Genomic DNA, 21,167 nt, shown 5'->3' with positions numbered 1-21,167 from the left:
TGCAGCCCTCATCCATGTCTTTTCAACTGCAGGGCTCTCCTGGACCCCTTGGCTCTGTACCGAGCAGCTGCCTCGGAATTCTTCCCGGAGGACCGGGACCGGGACTGCCTCTGGGTAGAGGCGCCTGCCACGGACAGACACCAGATGCATCTGGGTGAAGGGAATTTTGTAATCAAGAGCTTCCATGCGCCGGGTAAGTGTGTCATCTTTTATTTGTCTATCATGTTTACTTTTCTTCCTTTTTATTTCAATTAGCCTATTGTGTAAAAAGGCTGTTGGGTTGATCCAAAGGTTGTGCATGCGGACTTGGTAGGTTTGTGCCCCACTATCTGTGACCCTGGATTTGTGGTTCTCCTTTGGATTTTAGTTTGCAATTATGTGGGTGTTCTAGTTGGCTAGCTGCCGAAATGTGATATACCAGAAACAGAATGGCTTTTAAAAAGGGGACTTGAATAAGTTGCTAGTTTGCAGTTCTAAGCCCATGAAAATGTCCCAGTTAAAGCAAGTCTATACAAATGTCCACATTAAGGCACCCACAAGAGGTTACCTTCACTCAGGAAGAGCCAATGAAGTTGAGGGTTTCTCTCTGAACTGGAAAGGCACATGGTGAGCATGGTGATGTCTGTTGGCTTTCTCTCCAGGCTTCTTGTTTCATGAAGCTCCCCCAGGGACGTATTCCTTCTTTATCTCCAAAGGTCTCTGGCGGCATGGGCTCTCTACTTCATGGCTCTTTCAAAAATGCTTGTTTCTTTTAAAGGATTCCAGCAAACCAATCAAGACCCACCTGGAATGGGTGGAGTCACATCTCCCTCTAATCCAAGATTAAAGGGAGTCATCTTCGTGGAGGTATCTAATCAAAAGATTCCAACCCACATTGTTGAGTAGGGATTAAAGAAATGTTGCTCCCACAAAATTGGATCAGAATTAAAACGTGGCTTTTCTAGGTTACATAAATCCTTTCAAACTGGCACAGTGGGGAACCAGTTGTGTTTAAGGAGCTCCTACTTTGATGTTCTGTCTTTGTAATTTCTATTAATGTTACTCAGCCATGGCAAACTCTCAAGTGTACTGGCTACATCTCCCTTGGGAATTACTCTTAATAATGATCTAAATTTAAAAAGCATCATTTAAAAAGGAATTGTTAGGGCGGGCCATGGTGGCTCAGCAGGCAGAGTTCTCACCTGCCATGCCGGAGACCTGGGTTCAATTCCTGGTGCCTGCCCATGCAAAAAAATAAAAGGAGTTGTTAGTATATTATTGCAACTCTGTGTGGCCACAATTTAAGAAAAAGGGTAGAATGGTCAGACGATGGGACTCCTGACCTTCAGGTAATTATCCAATTAAGAATGTATTACAAGAAAGAAAAGGAATGAAATTTAGTCAAGATAACAGATGTGCTGCACCTGCAGTTCGCTGGTCGCTATGTGCGGGACTGCTAGCTATAGCAGACTGCCTTAAGAAAGACAGAAATCTCAAGTTAAAGGAAAAGTTGCAGTTAGAGAAATGCAAACTTCCACCTCTGGTTTAGTGGAAGGCCTTCCAAAGCCATTAAACAAAAAATAGTAATAATGGAGACATGCTGGCCTGTCAGTTTTTAAAATAAAAAGATCAGAAAAAAAAGACCTGGCCAAAAGTTAATGCTATTTTAAATTAAAAAAAGGATTGGGATTCAAAAACCTAAAATCCCTGGGAAGACATCAAGATATAACTGATACAATTTTAAAATTATCAAAAGTGAAAATTGTCAGAAATGGCACAAATTCCCTTTAACAGCCCTGTTTGGCCAGTAAAAAAAGTATGGTTGTGAGGGAATACTCTGCCAGGGAATTAATTAAATTGGGAAAACTAACCCAAAAGCAAATCCTTTAGCCCATACCCTCCTAATATGCCCCACATTTGCTGAGGAGGCTGCCGTATAAAAAGGGTGGGCATAGAGGAGCAGCCACGGGTGCAAATGACAAAAACATTAGAAATCCATCTCAAATACTCTGATTTAATAACTGTTATACAGGATTGTGAAGCTTGTTCCTGACTCACTCATTCCTCATTCCTCATTCACTTCACTCATTCCTCATTCACTTCACTCATTCCTCATTCACTTCCCTATAATAGCGGACATACATATAGAGCCAATATATCTCTAAAGAATTTAACAAAACTGTAAAGACAAAAATACCTTCATGAATCAAATCACTTTTTTTTTATTTTTTGGGGGTGGCAGTGGCTAATGCAATACCTGTATTTTCCATTAATCCTTGTCAAAAAATTGTATATTGCTGTTTTAAAATGCATTTATTTTAAGTATTTAGCATTATTCTGACAAATTTAATCTTAATAGTAATTGTATGTTGTAAAGTCTTTACTTGAAAAAAGTTTCCAAAATCAATTTAGTAACTTAAGTATGTGAAATATTAAAAAATGTTTTTATAAAAAATTTAATTTTGTATTAAGTAACTAGTTATTGCAGAATTTAAAAAATAAAGCAAAACCTGAATAAGTATAGTAAATCACAGAAAGTTTGCAAAAAAAGAAGCTATAGTCCAAATTAAGAAAAATTTTATCATCCCATCTATAAAAATTTTTTAAAGTCTTAGTATCAAATAATATATATTAATACAAACTACAGTTTAACTTTCTCTCTGTTAAAGTGATAACATTTTTCTGAATTATTAGAAAGTTTTTCCTGAATAACCAGTGTAAAAGACAAAAAGTCTGTTTTATCAAAATAACGTCTTATACTTTATGTTGACTTTATCATCCTTAGTGTTTAAGAAAATCAGGTCTCACTTTCAAAAGAGCAAGTCTTTCCTTAACTTGAGTTAATAAGAAATCTATATATTGGTTCAAAACTGACAACTTTAAACATTTTGCTTTCTCAAGATCAAACCCTAAAGGATATCTTTTTATTCCAAACTACTGCAAAGGTCTTATTCTTTCACATTGTAAAAAATAATTAACAATGCAACAACAAAAAGACAGCTAATCCAATTACAAAATGGGGAAAAGACTTGAACAGACACCTCTCAGAAGAGGAAATACAAATGGCCAAAAGGCACATGAAGAGATGCTCAATGTCCCTGGCCATTAGAGAAATGCAAATCAAAACCACAATGAGATATCATCTCACACCCACCAGAATGGCCATTATCAACAAAACAGAAAATGACAAGTGCTGGAGAGGATGTGAAGAAAGAGGCACACTTATCCGCTGTTGGTGGGAATGTCAAATGGTGCAACCACTGTGGAAGGCAGTTTGGCGGTTCCTCAAAAAGCTGAATATAGAATTGCCATATGACCCAGCAATACCATTGCTAGGTATCTGCTCAGAGGACTTAAGGGCAAAGACACAAACGGACATTTGCACACCAATGTTTATAGCAGTATTATTTACAATTGCAAAGAGATGGAAACAGCCAAAATGTCCATCAACAGACGAGTGGCTAAACAAACTGTGGTATATACATACGATGGAATATTATGCAGCTTTAAGACAGAATAAACTTATGAAGCATGTAATAGCATGGATGGACCTAGAGAACATTATGCTGAGTGAGACTAGCCAAAAACTAAAGGACAAATACTGTATGGTCCCACTGATGTGAACCGACATTAGAGAATAAACTTGGACTATGTCATTGGTAACAGAGACCATCAGGAGATAGAAATAGGGTAAGATAATGGGTAATTGGAGCTGAAGGGACACAGACTGTGCAACAAGACTGGATACAAAAACTCAGAAATGGACAGCACAACACTACCTAATTGTAATGTAATTAGTTTAAAACACTGAATGAAGCTTCATCTGAGGTATAGTTTTTTTTTCCTTCTTTTTTCTTTTTTTATTTTTATTTTTCTCTCTATTATCATTTTATTTCTTTTTCTGTTGTCTTTCTATTTCTTTTTCTAAATCGATGCAAATGTACTGAGAAACGATGAATATGCAACCTATTGGTTGCTTATCTGAAAAATATTAATAATATAGTGGTTAGTCATGATTTTAGTTGTTTTAAAGATGTTATATGTCATAGAGACAGCAAAATTTCCTTGTCGATTACATTGTTTTACTCCAGTTCTTCTCTAAAAAGTACTTGCAGTCAGCTACAAGTCAGAACTTCATCTTCAACAAAAATAATTTTTAAAAAGAAGTGAAGCTGATGGTGGGTGAATCGCAATGGCTTGGATGGACAGTGCTTGTGAAATACAGCACAACAAAAGTATGGATATGGGAAATCAACAACCCTCTAATAGTAGGCTTCAGGAAATCCAAAAGGAAGTAAAAGTATAGAACAGCAAGTTAATTGTTTTCAGTGTGTATCAACAATAATTGCAAGAAACTGGAGAGATTTACAACAAAACAGCTTTTGAAATAGACTCTGTAGATACTAAAAGAAAAGTAGAGATTTAGCAAGCTAGTAAGAGGACAGCACAGACAAAGCATCTTCTCAAAGAATTGGAGCAGAATGCAAACTACCTGCACTGGGGTGGAAATACAGAACGTTTTTAAGGAATTTTTTTCCCTTATGGAAAAAAAAAATGCTATTCTATAGTGGAGGCAACTTTTTAAGTGATGAGTTCAAAGAAGGCATCAAAGGGTATCATTCTTAGGCTGATACACATTAAAGCCGGAGGAAAGGTCCCATAGCAAAAAGCAGGGCATCACACTTTAACCAAAGTCTGTGCAGTGCAAGAGATCACTGAAGACTGCATGAAGAAGCAGCCTTCCCTACCTCTTTCTAAAAACATGCATCTTTCAGTCACTAGAATTAACTCCATGATGTGTGACAGAGGCTAGATGCACTCTGATCACACTTTTAATGGGCATGAACAATGGGACTTGCAGCACTTATCTTGTGTGCTTTCAGGGTTGATTGCCGTTCTGGATGCTTTAGATGTATGCAGGCATGCAGAAGTCAGGAATCATTGAAGGGAGGTAGTAGAAGATATCAAAAAATTATTGAAATATTTGGACTTAGAGGAGGAAGCAGACAGTATGTATGTTTTTTGACTTGGGACAGAATCATTCCATTTTAAAAATCGAAAAAGTCCTCAAAAGGATAAGAGTAATAGAAAACAAACTTCCTCAAGCACAGAATTTCTCTGAGTTGTACTTGAGCTGCAAAATTTGGGACTGCAGGGTTTGATTGGACAGTTGGATTAGGTAAGTCTTGAAATAAAAATCTGCATTCGAGAAGCCAGGGGAAGAGCTGTGATTGAAGTGTAAACTCTGTACTAAATAATTCGTTGTTACAGAATAACTGATATAGACTTGAAGGAAGCCCTTGAGGAAAGAAAGTTGATTGTTTCTGAGGAGCACCCATTACATAAAGCAGTCTGGGACATCCTTGGAAACTTGTCAGAAATCCAAGAATAAGTTCTTTTGTTTAGTGGAAATGGGGCTGTTAAGATCTACATTCAACTGGAAGAGCTGCTCACCAAGCAGCTGCTGGCCCTGGACCCCGTTGATCTGCAGGGAGAGGAGAAGTGCAAAGCTGCCAGGCAGCAGGCAGTGAAGTTCACCCAGAACATTCTCAGCTATCTCAACCTGAAATTGATCAATGGGAGTACTAAAACTTGAGATCTCGTGTCTGATATCGCTTGTTTTGCACTTTATATATACTTTTATGTATTCACAGAGAGCTTTCAGTTCACTGAACCTAAATATGATTTATACATGCATATTTCAACCTCACTATTTATGATTTGAGCAAATTATATTCAGTATCTCAGCTGCTTTTGATGTTGCAAAACAAATACCATTATAGCACATTAACTTGTCCATTTGGGTCTTTATCTGTTTGATGTAGTATGGTTTTGTTTGTTTGTTTGATTTTGGTTTGGGTTTTTTTTCCCTCCTCTTATCAAAATATGGAATAGGGGCAGCTTTTGTAATTAATTTTAAATAAAGGGTTGTTACAAACATCAACATGCAGATATTACAGAATCTGAAAAAATAGATATAATCTTGCACAATACTAGAAAAATTATGAGGAAAGGGTGAATTTTTCATTAGATAGGAGTAAGGTCCAAGCACAAAAGCAGTACAATGATACATATTAACATGCTGAGTAGAGCAGGGGGATCTGTGTTTGATTTAGAAATCCTGATGTGGTCCCACCCAATTAATAGGGTAGAGTTTTTTGTTTGTTCATTGGGTAGTTTTGATTGAAAATCTATTCTTTTGTAAATTTTTTTTATTTGAAAATGTTTCTGCCCCCCCATTCATACTCTGCATTTGTAGGGAAGATATCTTATTTTTGTCTATGTGATATAGAAAAATTATGAAAATAGTAGAATACAAAAAAACAATGAGACTGCATTGAAAAGATAAAACATCAGCTATTAAATACCTTCAAGTTATTGTCTCTGTAAAACAATTTTTCCTTTGTAATTAGTTTGGATTGGGATATTTAATGAAGTTAATGAACCTTTTTTTAAAAAAAAAAAAAGCGGGGGGGAGGAACCTCTAGTTAGATAATGAAAACTAGAAACTAGTTTCCAATGCCAAGTTCCAGAAACTAAGCAGAAACATTTGAGCGTAGCATGTACTGGTCTTCAGTCATTCAAGGCTGGGTACTGGACATGCTTGATAAATGTGGCCAGTGCTATTTTACAACATGTTATGGCAGAAACTGTCAGTAACCCTGCAGAACCAGATCTTCATAGCTTGTCAGAAGAAGTTAGCTTTCCACACCAGCATCTTAAACATCCTACTCTCTGGGACTAAATAGCAAAGCTGCTCTTGCACCAGGTGCCTGCTCAATTACTTAGGTAACAGTTTGGTGTGCATACAATTCTTTATTGTCTAAAAGTGTCATTAAAATGTACCAGTGCCTGAAATGTTTTTCTTCTGTCAAAAGTTGTACATATTTCTATAAATACTTCTTGAGGATCCAGTTTCATGCTTGCCTGTGAATGCAAATGAAAGAATCGCCCAAAGTTCTGAAGTACTTTTGTAATATCTTGATCTTGGTATTATAATTGATTAACTGACTGCTCTTTCTGCAGTTGCCTTTCACAGAATATTTGATTGTATTAAGTATATCTTTTAAACTCTGAAGTAATTTCTCATTTCTTCTCTGAGATTCATAGTAATCTGGGAACTTCATGTAGGGAAGTTGTCATTTTAAACACCTAAAACCTGATAGATAAAGGAATATCCCTAAGAACCTAAATGATAATAAAAGTATAACCTTACCTGTCTGGTCTGGGGAAATCTACCAATAATATCTGAGGAGATCCTCCTCAGAGAAAAGGCTCCACATGGGCAGGGCAAGAAACAGAAAAACAAGAACTGAAAAATTCTAATCAGTTAAACAGAAGTTATGCTAGAGGTCTAGAATAAAATGAACTGAATACCAAAGAACATAGAACAAAGTCATCTGACGAGAAAACCCTAGGTAAAACAGTAAAAAACAACCTCCAGAATAAACTAATTAGGGAAATAAAATGCCTAGACGCCAGCAAAAAATAACGAGTCATGCTTGGAAAAAAAAGATAAGGCCCAGTCAAAGGAACAAATCAACACTTCAAATGAGATATAGGAGCTGAAACAATTAATTCACAATGTTCGAACACACATACAACATCTCATCAAAAATCAAATCACTGAGTTAAGGGGGGATATAAAGAAGATATTGGATGAACATAAAGAAGAACTTGAAAGTCTGAAAAAACAAATCACAAAACTTTTGGGAATGAAAGGCACAGTAGAAGCAATGAAAAACAATAGAGACTTACAACAGTAGATTTGAAGAGGCAGAAGAAAGGATTGGTGAACTAGAGGACAAGACATATGAAATCCAACACACAAAATAAAATAACAGAAAAAGAATGGAAAAAAAAATATGAGCAGGATCTCAGGAAATTGATAACAACATGAAGCACATGAATATACATGTTCTGGGTGTCCCAGAAGGAGAAGAGAAGGGAAAAGGAGGCAAAAGACTAATGGAGGATATAATCACTGAAAATTTCCCATCTCTTATGCAAGATGTAAAATTATAGATCCAAGAAGTACAGCATACCCCAAACAGAATAGATCCAAATAGATCTACTCAAGACACTTACTAATCAATTGCCAAATGTCAGAGACAAAGAGAATTTTGAAAACAGCAACAGAAAAGCAATCCATCACATACAAGAGAAGCTTGATAAGACTATGTGTCAACTTCTTAGAAGAAACCATGGAGGCAAGTAAGCAGTGGCATGATACAGTTCTGAAACAGAAAAACTGCCAAGCAAGAATTCTATATGCAGCAAAATTGTCCTTGAGAAATGAGGAGGAGATTAAAATATTTTCAAACAGTCACTGAGAGAATTTGTGACTAAGAGACCAGCTATACAAGAAATACTAAAGGGTGCACTACAGGCAGATGAGAAAAGACATAGGTCTGGAGAAGAGTGTAGAAATGAAGACTATCAGTTAGGTAAAAAGAGAAAAGAAATTAGATATGACATATAAAATCCAAAACACAAAATGGTAGAAAAGAAGAAAGTACAGGCTTTACATTAATAACATTAAATGTTAATGGATTAAACTCCCCAATCAAAAGAATAAACTAGCTGAATGGATTCAAAAAAGGACCCATCTACATGCTATCTACAGGAGACTTGCTTTAGACCCTAGGACAAAAATAAGTTGAAAGTGAAAGGTTGGGAAAAGACATTTCATGCAAACAACAACCAGATAAAAGCAGGGGTAGTTATAATAATGTCCAACAAATTAGACTTCAAATGTAAAAAAATTAAAAGAAACAAAGGAGGACATTATGTATTAATAAAAGGAACAATTCAGCAAGGAAACATAGCATTCATAAATATTTATACACCAAGGCAGAGTGCTCCAAAATACATGAGTCAAACACTGACAACACTAAAGGGAGAAGTAGACACTTGTACCATAATAGATGGAAGCTTCAATTCCCCACTTTCATCAATGGATAAAACATCTAGACAGAAGAACAATAATGAACCAGGATTTTGAATAACCCAAAAATATCAAAATATCAAAAATCAAAATATCAGATTTTGAATAACATGATAAATGAACATTTACAGAACATTACACCTCACAACAGCAGGATGCACCTTTTTCTGAAGTCCTCATGGATCATTCTCAAGGATAGACCATATGCTGGGTCACAAAGCAAGTCTCAATGAATTTCAAAAGATTGAAAACATGCAAAACACTTTCTTGGATCATAATGGAATGAAGTTAGAAATAAATAAAAGGCAGTGGGCCAGGAAATTCACAAATATATGAAGGCTAACAACATACTCTTAAACAACCAGTGGGTCAACAAGAGAAATCAGTAAATATATAGAGTCAAATGAAAATTAAAAACACAGCGTTTCAAAATTTATGGACTGCAGCAAAGGCAGTGCTGAGAGGGAAAAGTGTTGCCTTAAATGTCTATATTTAAAAAGAAGAAAGAGCAGAAAATGGGGAATTAACTGTTCACTTGGAAGAACTAGAGAAAAAACAGCAAACTAACCCCAAAACAAACAAAATGAAAGAAATAATGGATTTGAGCAGAAATGAATGAAATTGAGAATATTAAAATAGAGAAAATCAACAAAACCAAAAGTTAGATCCTTGAGAAAATCCATAAAATTGATGGACCCTCAGCTAGGCTGACGAAAAGAGAGAGAGGGTGCAAATAAACAAAATCAGAAATGGAAGAGGGTTACATAACCATTGACCCCACAGAAATAAAGAATGTAAGGAGAGGATACTATGAACAACTATATGCTAGTAAACTAGACAACACTGATGAAATGGACAACTTTCTAGAAAGCCATGAACAACCAACACTAACTCGAGAAGAAATAGATGCCTTCAGCAAACCAATCACAAATAAAGAGATTGAATCAGTGATCAAGAAGCTCCCAAAAAAGAGAAGTTCAGGACCGATGGCTTCACTTGTGAATTCTACCAAGCATTCAAGAAGTAATTAGTACCAATCTTGCTCAAACTCTTCAAAAAAATTAGAGAGGTGGGAAAGCTATCTAACTCATTCTATGAAGTCAACATCACCCTAATACCAAAGCCAAACAAAGATACTACAAGAAAAGAAAATTACAGACCATTCTCTTTAATGAGTATAGAAGCAAAAGTACTCAACAAAATACTTGCAAATCGAATCCAGCAGCACATTAAAAGAATTATACACCATGACCAAATGGGATTTATTCCACGAATGCAAGGCTGGTTCAACACAAGAACATCAATTAATGTAACACACCATATGAATAAGTCAAAACGAAAAACCAAATGATCATTTTGATTGATACAGAAAAGGCATTTGACAGAATTCAACATCCTTTCTTGATGAAAACACCTCAAGGGATAGGAATAGAAGGGAACTTCCTCAACATGATAAAGGGAATATATGAAAAACCCATATGTAACGTCATCCTCAATGGGAAAGACTGAAAGCTTTCCCTCTAAGGTCAGGAACTACCTTATGCCTACTGTCACCATTGTTATTCAGCATTGTGCTAGAAGTTCCAGTAAGAGCAGTTAGGTAAGAAAAAGAAACAAAAGGCATCCAAATTGGAAAGTTTTACTTCTTAACTTCTTAGTAATTTACTTCTTAGTAAAACTCTCCCTGTTTCCAGATGACATGATACTATATGTCAAAAATCCTGAAAAATCTACAGCAAAGCTACTAGGGCTAATAAATAAGTACAGCAAAGTGGCAGGGTGTGAGATCAATACCCCAAGATCAGTAGGGTTTCTAAATACTAGTAATGCGCAATCCCGAGGAGGAAGTCAAGAAAAAATTTCATTTATCAAGAGAATCAAATAGTTAGGAATAAATTTAAGGATACAAAAGATCTATACACACACACATACACACACAAAATTGCTAAAAGAAATCATGGAAGACCTAAACAAATGGAAGGGAATACTGTATTCATGGATTAGAAGATTAAATATAGTTAAGATGTCAGTTTTACACAAATTGATTTATAGATTCAGTGCAATGCCAATTACTTATTTTTGTTTGGCACAGGCAGGCTCCAAGAATTGAACCTGGGTCTCTGGCATGGCAGGTGAGAATTCTGCCACTGAGCCACCATTGCACTGCCTTCAATGCAATACCAATTAAAATCCCAACAACTTGCTTTGCAGAAATAGAAAAACCAATAACCAAATTTCTTTGGAAGGGCATGGTGCCCTGAATAACTAAAAATATCTTGAGAAAGTAAAATGAAGTGAGAGGTCTCACATTACCAGACTTTAAAGCAAATTATAAAGCTGTGTGGTCAAAACAGCGTGGTACTGGCATAAAGAAAGATATACTGACTAAGGGAATCAAATTGAGTATGCAGAAATAGACTCTTTCATTTATGGGCGATTGATCTTTAGTAAGGCGGTAAAGACCATAAAATTTTTAGAAGAAAATGTAGCGAAATATCTTATAAATCTTGTGATAGGAGGTGGTTTCTTAGACCTTACACCCTAAGCATGAGCATTGAAAAAAGAAATAGATATATGGAATCTCCTCAATCTTGAACACTTTTGTGAATCAAAGAACTTTGTCAGGAAAGCAAAAAAGTAGAAGTAAAATGGCAGCCTATTGTGGGAGATGACTCCCAAAAATAGGTCTGTCCTGGAACCATGGGATTAACAATGCTATCCTGACCAAAAAGGGGTAAAGAAGTGTAACAAATAAGGTATCAGTGGCCGAGAGAGTCCAGATAGAGTCAAAAGGCTACTCTGGAGGTCACTCTTACACAAGCTTCAGTTAGCCTTTGCTACCTATCAGAGCTTGCCAAACTTGAACCAGAACCATTCCTGTCAATCCTAAAGAACACCTGGGGCATTATATAAGATTCTACAAAGTTTCCCTGCACTAGGATAACTTTCCAGAAACCTACAACCTCCAGATGGGTTCCTACACCAGATAAGTCTCGAAACCTACAGAGGCCAGACTCTTTATAACATCAACTAGTTCCATCCCGTATCCCATATCATTGACATCCCTTTCCAACACGAAAAAGTTAGAATAGGCATAGCCCAAATATCCCTAAAGATTGGGAGAAAGATCAAAGGAGAAGTTGGAGTTATAACAGAGGAGATTGAGTATGACAAGTCTCCAGTGTCTCGGAGCAACTAGAAGGGAAAACCTAAAATTGTGGAACTGTAACCCATACCAAACTCTGAAATATGTTCTATAACTAATTTCAGTGTTTTGAAATTTATTGGGTTTTTTTTTAATATATGTTATTTTTCACAATTAAAAAAAAAGAAGAAGACAATCTACCTCCAAGTTAAAAGAAAATCAGTTGGGCACATTTGTGTAGTTCTGTTTCTGGATTCTCTATTCTGTTTCATTAATCTATTTTCTAAGCTTCTGCCAATACCACACAGTCTTACTACTGTAGTTGTTTAATAAGTCTTACAATTGAATAGACTGACTCCTCCCACTTTAACTTCTTTTTCCAAATTGTTTTTGCTATTCTAGTTTCTTTGCCTCTACATAAAAATGTTCAAATAAATTAAGAGCTGTACAGAGGTCAGATTTAACAAATGAGTGTGATTGCTGAACAAATATATTGATATTTCTTTTAGTCTCCAGTATCTTAGAGCAGCTAGAAGTAAAACCTAAAGTTGTGGCTTTGTAACCCATACCAAACTCTGAAATTTGTTCTACAACTAATTGTTGCATGTACTTTGAAATTTATTGCTTTTTTTGTATATATGTTACTTTTCACAGAAAAGAAATGTGATGATAAATGCACAGCTATATGATGATACTGTGAACCATTGATTGTGCACTGTGGATGATTACATGGTATGTCAACATATATGGCAATAAAAAATTTTTTAAAGATTTTTTTTTTAAAGGCAGCCTACACAGTGGGAGACAATATTTGGAAACCACATAACAGATAAGGGTTTCGTATTCAGAATATATGAAGAGATTCTACAGCTCAACAACAAAAAGACAACCAAATTTAAAAATGGGCAATAGACATGAACAGACACTTTTCAGAAGAGGTAATACAAATGGCTAAAAGGCACATGAAAAGATGCTCAAATTTACTGGCATTTAAATAAATGCAAATCAAAACCAGAATGAGGTATCATCTCACACCCATTAGGATGACAATTATAAAAAAACACACACAGAAAACCACAAGTCTTGGGAGAAGATGTGGAGAAGGAGGCACACTTATCCTCTGCTGGTGGGAATGTAAAATGGTGAAGCCACTCTGGAAGGCAATTTGGCAGTGCCTCAGGAAGCTAAGTATAGAATTGCCATATGATCCAGCAATCCCATTACTAGGTATATATTCAGAGACATTTGCACACTAATATTTATAGCAGTGTTATTTATGTTGCCAAGAGATGGAAACACCCCAAATATCCATCACGGATGGACTAGACTGACAGTGGGGACATGAGTGGACATTTTCACACTGATGTTTATGGTAGCAATGTTTGCCATTTGCAATGGATAGAGGTGGCCTAAGGGTACAACGACTAAGGGACAGAAGAGGGAACTGTGATTTATACATACAATGGACTACTGAGTAGCTGCAAGAAGGAATAAAGTTATGAGGCCTGCAACTAGGTGAATGAACCTTAAGGACTTATATGTTGAATGAAATGTCAGGAACAAAAAGACAAATATTATCATGCCTCAGTCATATAGACTATTTATAATATATAAACTCAAGAGACTTGAAGTCGAGAGGATGGGTTACCAGGTTGGGGCCTGTTGTAACAGGGCCTAAATTGTAAGCTCTTATAGCTGTCATATATATACAGGAGTTGTAACTTATTTCTAAATTCTGAGATACAAGGTTATCTGTGTATAACCTGGTTGTACCCTGAAATTTCAGGTATTTATGTGACATCTCAGACTCTGAGTTACAAAACTGAAACTATGAAAGTCAGCATTACTCCATACAGCAAAGTTAAAAAAGTGATCAGACTTCAACCAGAGATACAAATGACGCTATCTGGATAGAACGAAGGTCAATTAGAATACAAGATAAAGGATGATATGGTCCATATTTTAAAACTTAAAGGGAGAATATTTGGTGCAAAATTTATATTTTGGGTAGTGCATTATCTAATTTAACTTGTATGGTCAGTTTATTTGAACATCACAATTACGTGGAATCTTGAATAGGGTATGAGCTCTTGCTTGCTTATACATGTTAGTGTGATGCTCCGATATATCCCAGAATATATTGGGCAGAGAGTAAAAATGTATTTGCAAAGTCCCCTTGTGTAACTGAGAGAAAGGAAGAAATATTCACCTTCCACATCTGGGGAATTCCTGATATTCTCGCAAGCAGTGGGGGCAACTAATTCAATAGGCTGAGCCCTCGATCCTGGTGTTTGCCCCTATGAAACTTATTCCTGCAAAGGAGAACCTAAGCCTATTTATAATTATGCCTAAGAGTCACTTCTAGAGAACCTCTTTTGTTGCTCAGATGTGGCTTCTCTCTCTAAACTAACTCAGCAGGTGAACTCACTTCCCTTCCCGCCCCTCACATGGGACATGACTCCCAGTAGTGTAAATCTCCCTGGTAAATATGGGTCAGAACTCCAAGGATAAGCCAGGACCTGGCAACAAGGGATTAAGAAAGCCAACTTGATCAAAAGGGGGAAGAGAGAAATGAGACAAAATAAAGTTTCAGTGACTGAGAGATTTCAAACAGAGTCAAGAGGTTATCCTGGAGGTTATTCCTATACATTATATAGATATTCCTTTTTAGTTTATGGTGTATTGGATGAGTAGAGGGATGTACCTGAAACTGTTGTGCTGTGTTCCAGTAGCCTTGATTCTTCTTTTTTTTTTTTTCAGATGTATAAACTATTTATTAAGACAAGGCCTAAAGACTCATTTCTTCTTGGACATACCCACAGTGTGGCCATGGTGGCCAGTGGTCTTGGTGTGCTAGCCTCAGACACAAAGACCCCAGAAGTGGAGCAGCCCTCTATGGGCCCAGATCTTCTTCAGTCACTCTGGATCTTCATGGAGCTTATTGTCCAGACCATTGGCCAGGACCTGGCTGTATTTTCCATCCTTGACGTCCTTCTGTCTGTTCAAGAACTGTTCTGGGATCTTGTACTGGCATAATGGTGATCACACATTCCACCTCATCCTCAGTGAGCTCTCCTGCCCTCTAGGTGAGGTTGATGTCTGCTTTCCTCAACACCACATGAGCGTACCTTTATCCTACACCCTTAATGGCAGTGATGGCTAAGGCCATTTTCTGGCGCCCATCACTGTTGGTGTTGAGTACTCACAAAATGTCCTGGAACTTCTCAGGGATCACTAGAGGTGTGGCTGCAGCCACAGCAGCATATAGGCCTCTGTGGAAGAGCCAGTAGCCTTGATTCTTGGAGATGATTGTATAACTATATGGCTTTTACAATGTGACTGTGTGATTGTAAAAACCTTGTGTCTGATGCTCCTTATAGCCAGGGTGTGGATAGACATATTAGTTAGGGTACTCTAGAGAAACAGAATCAACAGGGAACACTCACAAATATAAAATTTATGAAAGTGTCTCACATGACCACGGGAATGCAGAGTCCAAAATCCTCAGGGCAGGCTGTGAAGCCAATGATTACGATGGAGGGTCTGGATGAACTCCACAGGAGAGGCTCGCCAGCCAAAGCAGGAAGAGAGCCTGTCTCTTCTGAATCATCCTTAAAAGGCTTCCAGGATTAGACTGAGCATCATTCATTGCAGAAGACACTCCCCTTGGCTGATTACAAATGGAACCAGCTGTGGATGCAGCTGACGTGATCATGATTTAATTTTATGAAATGTCCTCATTGCAACAGACAGGCCAGCACTTTTCCCAACCAAACAGGTACCACCTCTTGGTCAAGCTGACACATGAACCTGACCATGACAACAGATGAGTAAAAAAATAAATAACAGAGGGGATAAAAGGTAAAAAATTGGGTAGATTGAAATACTAGTGGTCAATGAGAGGGAGGGGTAAGAGGTATGGGATTGTGAGTTTTTTCCTTTTTTTATTTTTATTTATTTTTCTGGAGTGATGCAAATATTCAAAAAATGATCATGGTGATGAATACACAACTATTTGGTGATATTGTGAGCCATTGTATATACTCTGTGTACTATGGATATATATATATATATACTATGGATGGATACTATGTATACTATGTATGGACTGTATGTGTGTGTAGATTTCTCAATGAAAATATTTTTTAAAAAAGAGAGAAAAAAAGCATAAACCTAAACAAATCCTCACTTCCTCTCTCAGTTTTGTCCAATAATTAAATGTCTTTGATATGTCTTCCTACTAGAAATGTTCTAGAATCATTGGAGAGTTGGGCCAAAGGGAAAGTATGGGTTTTGGGGCAGTGAATTCCTCCCTCATGCAAGTCATAAGTATTCTTGTTTTGGCAATGGTAGTTTTAGGATTGGTTTTCTGTAACATAACTTTAAGAGTGATCTTAATACACTGAGAAGCTTTTAAGTTAGAGCACTGTCTTAATTTTACCCCTGGGAAATCAAGGTTATAATTCATTTTGTTTGCATCCTTCACCAGGTTACACCATTTAACTTTTAATTTTGCTCTTGCAAGTTAAATATCAATATTTCCTTTAATGTATCCACTGTTCCTTGAAAGCAGATTTTCACCTATAGTTCTTTTCAAACAATTTTTTATAGCTTTTATAGAGACAACTGCTATTCCTAAGCTTTACACATGGTGTGTGAGTATAATACACTTAACTCTTCCACAGTCATTGTGAAATTTTTGCATGGGTCATTTTGGTAACCTAAACCATCAAATTGGCTTGGAGTAACTGTTGTGGTGTGATTTTCTCCTATTTTCAGAGTGTTTGTGTTGCTTGTAACCAATCAGTCTACTCCCATAATGAGCCCCATATTGCCAGATTTGGCCATTGTTGTTCTTCGTTGGGAGCTCTTTGTGTTGACATGGGCTGCTGCATGTAATTTTTAAATTGGTCTCTTCACATCATATTGTTTTGTGATCTTACACAAAGAGAATCTGTAATGGAAGTGAAGCCTACCCAAAAAAGTATGGCCTTGAGTCTGCATTAAACAATACAATCCATGTTCCTATGGAAAAAAAAAAAGAAGAAGAAGCCAAGCAAGTATACAAATTGTTCTACCTGTTAATTAGCATACCCCTAATAAAATTCTAAAGGAAAAAATTGAACCTTTGTTTTAACTGATGTGCTTATGTGTTTAAACTAGGTTCCTAGTACTGTGCATGTTGTCTCCCCATATGAGTTATTGGCTAAACCCATTTCTGTGGTCCCTAAAACTATAAAGGTATCAGCCACATCACATGGACATATGCCAGAACTAAATGAAAACATGCTGTTACTGAAAACACCTTTTTACTAGAGACAACTTTAGCTCTCCCTGCCAGAAAAAGAGTCAGTCACTTTAGCTCTTCAGTGAACACCACTTCCAGACTGGCTCTTTGCACAGTATTGGAGGGCACTGTGAGACAGTCCAGTGGAAACCTAGTGCCCACTGTCCTGTTTTCCAAAGGACCAGTGATGCTGTGCTTCAACAACTGTACAAAGAACATACCTCCCTGAGCTATAATTACCAAAGTGCTGTGGTTGAAACCTAAAAAAACACAATTAGCTCCTATGAGGGGACAGCATGTATGGTATTATAAGCTTAACACCCAATGCAACTCAGAAAAAAGACTTGTGCGTCAATTAATATTAGATGTTGCAAATATATGCCAGTTAAATATGTTAATAGCTCTTCAATATTAAACCATGTGCAAGGTAATATTAATCATGTTAAAAATTATAGTAAATGACTCATTTTCTGAGTGGTTAATGAATTTACCTATGAAATAAAGAGTAGCATTAGCAGGTTTTTATTTTACAATGTATATGTCTTGCCGTTGCCTGTTTTGTGTCTGTAGGTTTATGTCCAGAGCATCTTCCAGATTAAATATAAGAACATCTTCACCCTTGCTCAGCAGGAAACAGTTACAGAAAATTTGATCTGCGTGCACTTTCCCTTTATAAGAAATGTTCACAAGATGCTGTTTCTTAAGAATAAGAAAATATCACATAAAAGAGGGGGATTTGAAAACTGGATAAATTGAAAATACTCAATAAAACCCTTTAACTGGAAAATGCTTGGTATAGCAATCAGTAGCTTAAAAAAACAGTTTATTATTATCACTTCACCCAAGAAGCCTTGAGTTATTTTAAGCATGAAAAACCCTTGTTGGAATAGATTGCTATCAGTCTAATCTCAACAAAAACTTAGTTTCTGTTCCCAGAATGCCTTCCTTGTTCTGCTTGCCGCAGTGAAACATCATATTAAATATTAGCACCTTCCTCCTTTTGAAGGACAAGATCAAAAGCCCAAAAAGTCAACAACAAGAAGGGCCCACAAGATAACAGAACATGCTGGCTAAACAGTTTTTTCCTGTTCTAATCTTTTCTCTTCTTTCCTCTGGATCCTGGCCATTTCTTCTTTGTTTGGATTATAAAAGGCCAAACCACCTGTGCTTGTTTCATATGATGTATGTAGCCTAGAAAAGTCATGCTTTAACTCTAATCCCATTTTGTAAAGGCAGCCGTTTCTTCTAATCCCTATTCAGCATTGTATGTGTGAAACTGTAATTAGATCATCTCTCTGGAGATGTGATTTAATCAAGAGTGGTTGTTAAGCTGGATTGGGTAGAGGCATGTCTCCACCCATTTGGGTGGGTCTTGATTAGTTTCCGAAGTCCTATAAAAGAGGAAACATTTTGGAGAATGAGAGATTCAGAGGGAGCAGAGCAGAATGACATAGCCACAAGAAGCAGAGTCCACCAGCCAGCGACCTTTGGAGATGAAGAAGGAAAATGCCTCCTGGAGAGCTTCATGAAACAGGAAGCCAGGAGAGAAAGCTGGCAGATGATGTTGTGTTTGCCACGTGCCTTTCCAGGTGAGAGAGAATCCCTGACTCTGTTCGCTATATGCCTTCTCACTTGAGAGAGAGACCCTGAATTTCATTGGCCTTCTTGAATCAAGGTATCTTTCCCTGGATGCCTTTGATTGGACATTTCTATAAACTTGCTTTAATTGGAACATTTTCTTGGCCTTAGAACTGTAAACTAGCAACTTACTAAATTCCCCTTTTTGAAAGCCATTCTGTTTCTGGTATATTGCATTCCAGCAGCTAGCAAACTAGAACACCACCCTCCCCACTCCAAACTGGTCTTGGAAGGACATTTTTTCCTCCATTTCCTTGATGATGCATCTTCCATAAACTCACCTTCTTACCAAACCAAAAAGACTTGTTTCTCTGTTTGATGTGGGATCTGGCACACAAGACTTATATAAGGCCATGTTTCTGATGGTAACATCACAAAGATGATTCAAAATATATGATAGAAACAGTAGAAAATCTTCCTTATAAATAGAAATGCAAAATATCTTAAATAACATGTTAGTAAAATAAAATTGGCATTGCATAGAAACAGAAATAGAGCACTATCAAATGATTTAGCTCAGGAATGCAAAGATGGTCCAACATCAGGAAATCTATTAACAAAGTACACTGCTTTATCAATTTAAAAAAAAACTTATAAAAACATCTTAATATATGCACAAAGAGCATTTCAAAAAATTTAACATTCATGACAAACAATAAACTAGGAATAGAAATTCCTCAGAATTTAGGGATGGAACTTCCTTCACAATAGAGGGTGTTCTAGTTTGCTACCTGCCAGAATGCAATATACCAGAAACAGAATGGCTTTTAAAGAGGGGAATTTAATAAGTTGATAGTTTACAGTTCTAAGGTTGAGAAAATGTCCCAATTACAAGTCTATAGAAATGTCCAATCAATGGTATCCAGGGAAAAATATCTTGGTTCAAGAAGGCCGATGAAGTTCAGGGTTTCTCTCTCAAGTGGAAGGGCACATGGTGAACACAGTCAGAGTTTCTCTCTCATCTGGAAAGGCACATGGTAAACACAGTCATGGTTCCTCTCTCATCTGGAAAGGCACATGGTGAACATGGCGTCATCTGCTAGCTTCTTCTCCTGGTTTCCTGTTTCATGAAGCTCCCCAGGAGGCATCTTCCTTCTTCATCTCCAAACGTCGCTGGCTGGTGGACTCTGCTTCTCCTGGCTATGTCATTCTGCTCTGCTCTCTCTGAATCTCTCTCCTTCTCCAAAATGTTTCCTCTTTTATAGGACTTCAGAAACTAATCAAGACCCACCCAAATGGGTGAAGTCATGCCTCTACCTAATCCATTTTAACAACCGCTATTGATTAAATCACATCTCCAAGGAGATGATCTAATTACAGTTTCAAAATAGGGATTAGAAGAAGCAGCTGCCTTTACAAAATGTGATTAGGAATAAAACATGGCTTTTCTAGGGTGCATACATCATTTCAAACCAGCACAGAGGGTATCTATCAGAAACCTTCAGCAAACAGATTAGGTAATGGTGAAGCATTAGAAGGCTTTCCAATAACATTAGGAAAGGAATGGGAATGTCCACTATGATCTCTTTTGTTCAACATGGGCCTGGAAGTCTGAGCCAATGCAGTATGCAAAAAGGAAAAATAAAGGACATAAAAATTGCAAAGGAAGGAAGGAAATAAACTTTTATCATCTGCAAGATAATATGATTTTCTATGTAGAATATCAATGAACTTTACACGCAAATTATCAGAATCATTCATAGAGCTCAGCATGTTTACTGGAAGGAATTTCAATATATTAATATCAGTACCCTTCTTAAATAATGGAAATAACCAAATAGAAAATGTGTTACATTTTTAAAGCAGCTCCCCCAAATTACAAATGATGTAATAGTTATTCCAACCACAATGTGCAAGCACTTTATAAATAAATTTACATCACATATTGAAGGGCATAAAAGATGACAATTCTTGACAGTTCAATCTATATTCAATGCAATATAGTCAAAATCTCAAATTTTTTGCTTTTTTTTTAATGATGGTATACATCACGTTAATCCTAAAGTTCAAAGGGAAGAGCGAGGGATCAAGGTCTGCTAAAAAAACTTTGAAGTACAAGAACAAGGTGTTAGAACTTACTATAAAGCTGTGATAATTAAACTGTGGAACTGATATATCAATAGATAAGGTACTGAAGGAACTGAATAGAAAGCCCCTATATATATATATAT

The 21,167-nt window shown here is 36.7% G+C and overlaps 1 protein-coding gene and 1 pseudogene across 3 annotated transcripts in view; both read left to right on the top strand.

Moving 5' to 3' along the window:
* MTAP (methylthioadenosine phosphorylase) overlaps nt 1-18,132 on the top strand; it is a 79,491-nt gene extending 61,359 nt beyond the window's left edge. The window contains exons 7-9 of one of the 3 annotated variants that reach the window (XR_013170392.1): nt 33-193; nt 12,726-12,803; nt 14,832-18,132. Coding sequence is in view for 2 of the 3 variants with exons in the window: in XM_077148035.1 (XP_077004150.1) it covers nt 33-158 (126 nt within the window). In the remaining variant the exon portion in view is untranslated. Of the gene's footprint in view, nt 1-32; nt 644-12,725; nt 12,804-14,831 lie in introns of those variants that run through there. The other 2 variants (XM_077148035.1, XM_077148034.1) reach the window with 2 other exon arrangements.
* Nucleotides 2,654-5,568, top strand: LOC143673481 (BAG family molecular chaperone regulator 5-like; annotated as a pseudogene).
* Nucleotides 18,133-21,167: the final 3,035 nt, after the last annotated feature.

Source organism: Tamandua tetradactyla, chromosome 2 (genome assembly GCF_023851605.1).
Source record: "Tamandua tetradactyla isolate mTamTet1 chromosome 2, mTamTet1.pri, whole genome shotgun sequence".
NCBI classification, from domain to species: Eukaryota; Metazoa; Chordata; class Mammalia; order Pilosa; family Myrmecophagidae; genus Tamandua; species Tamandua tetradactyla.
This window is presented reverse-complemented; position numbering and strand designations above follow the sequence as displayed.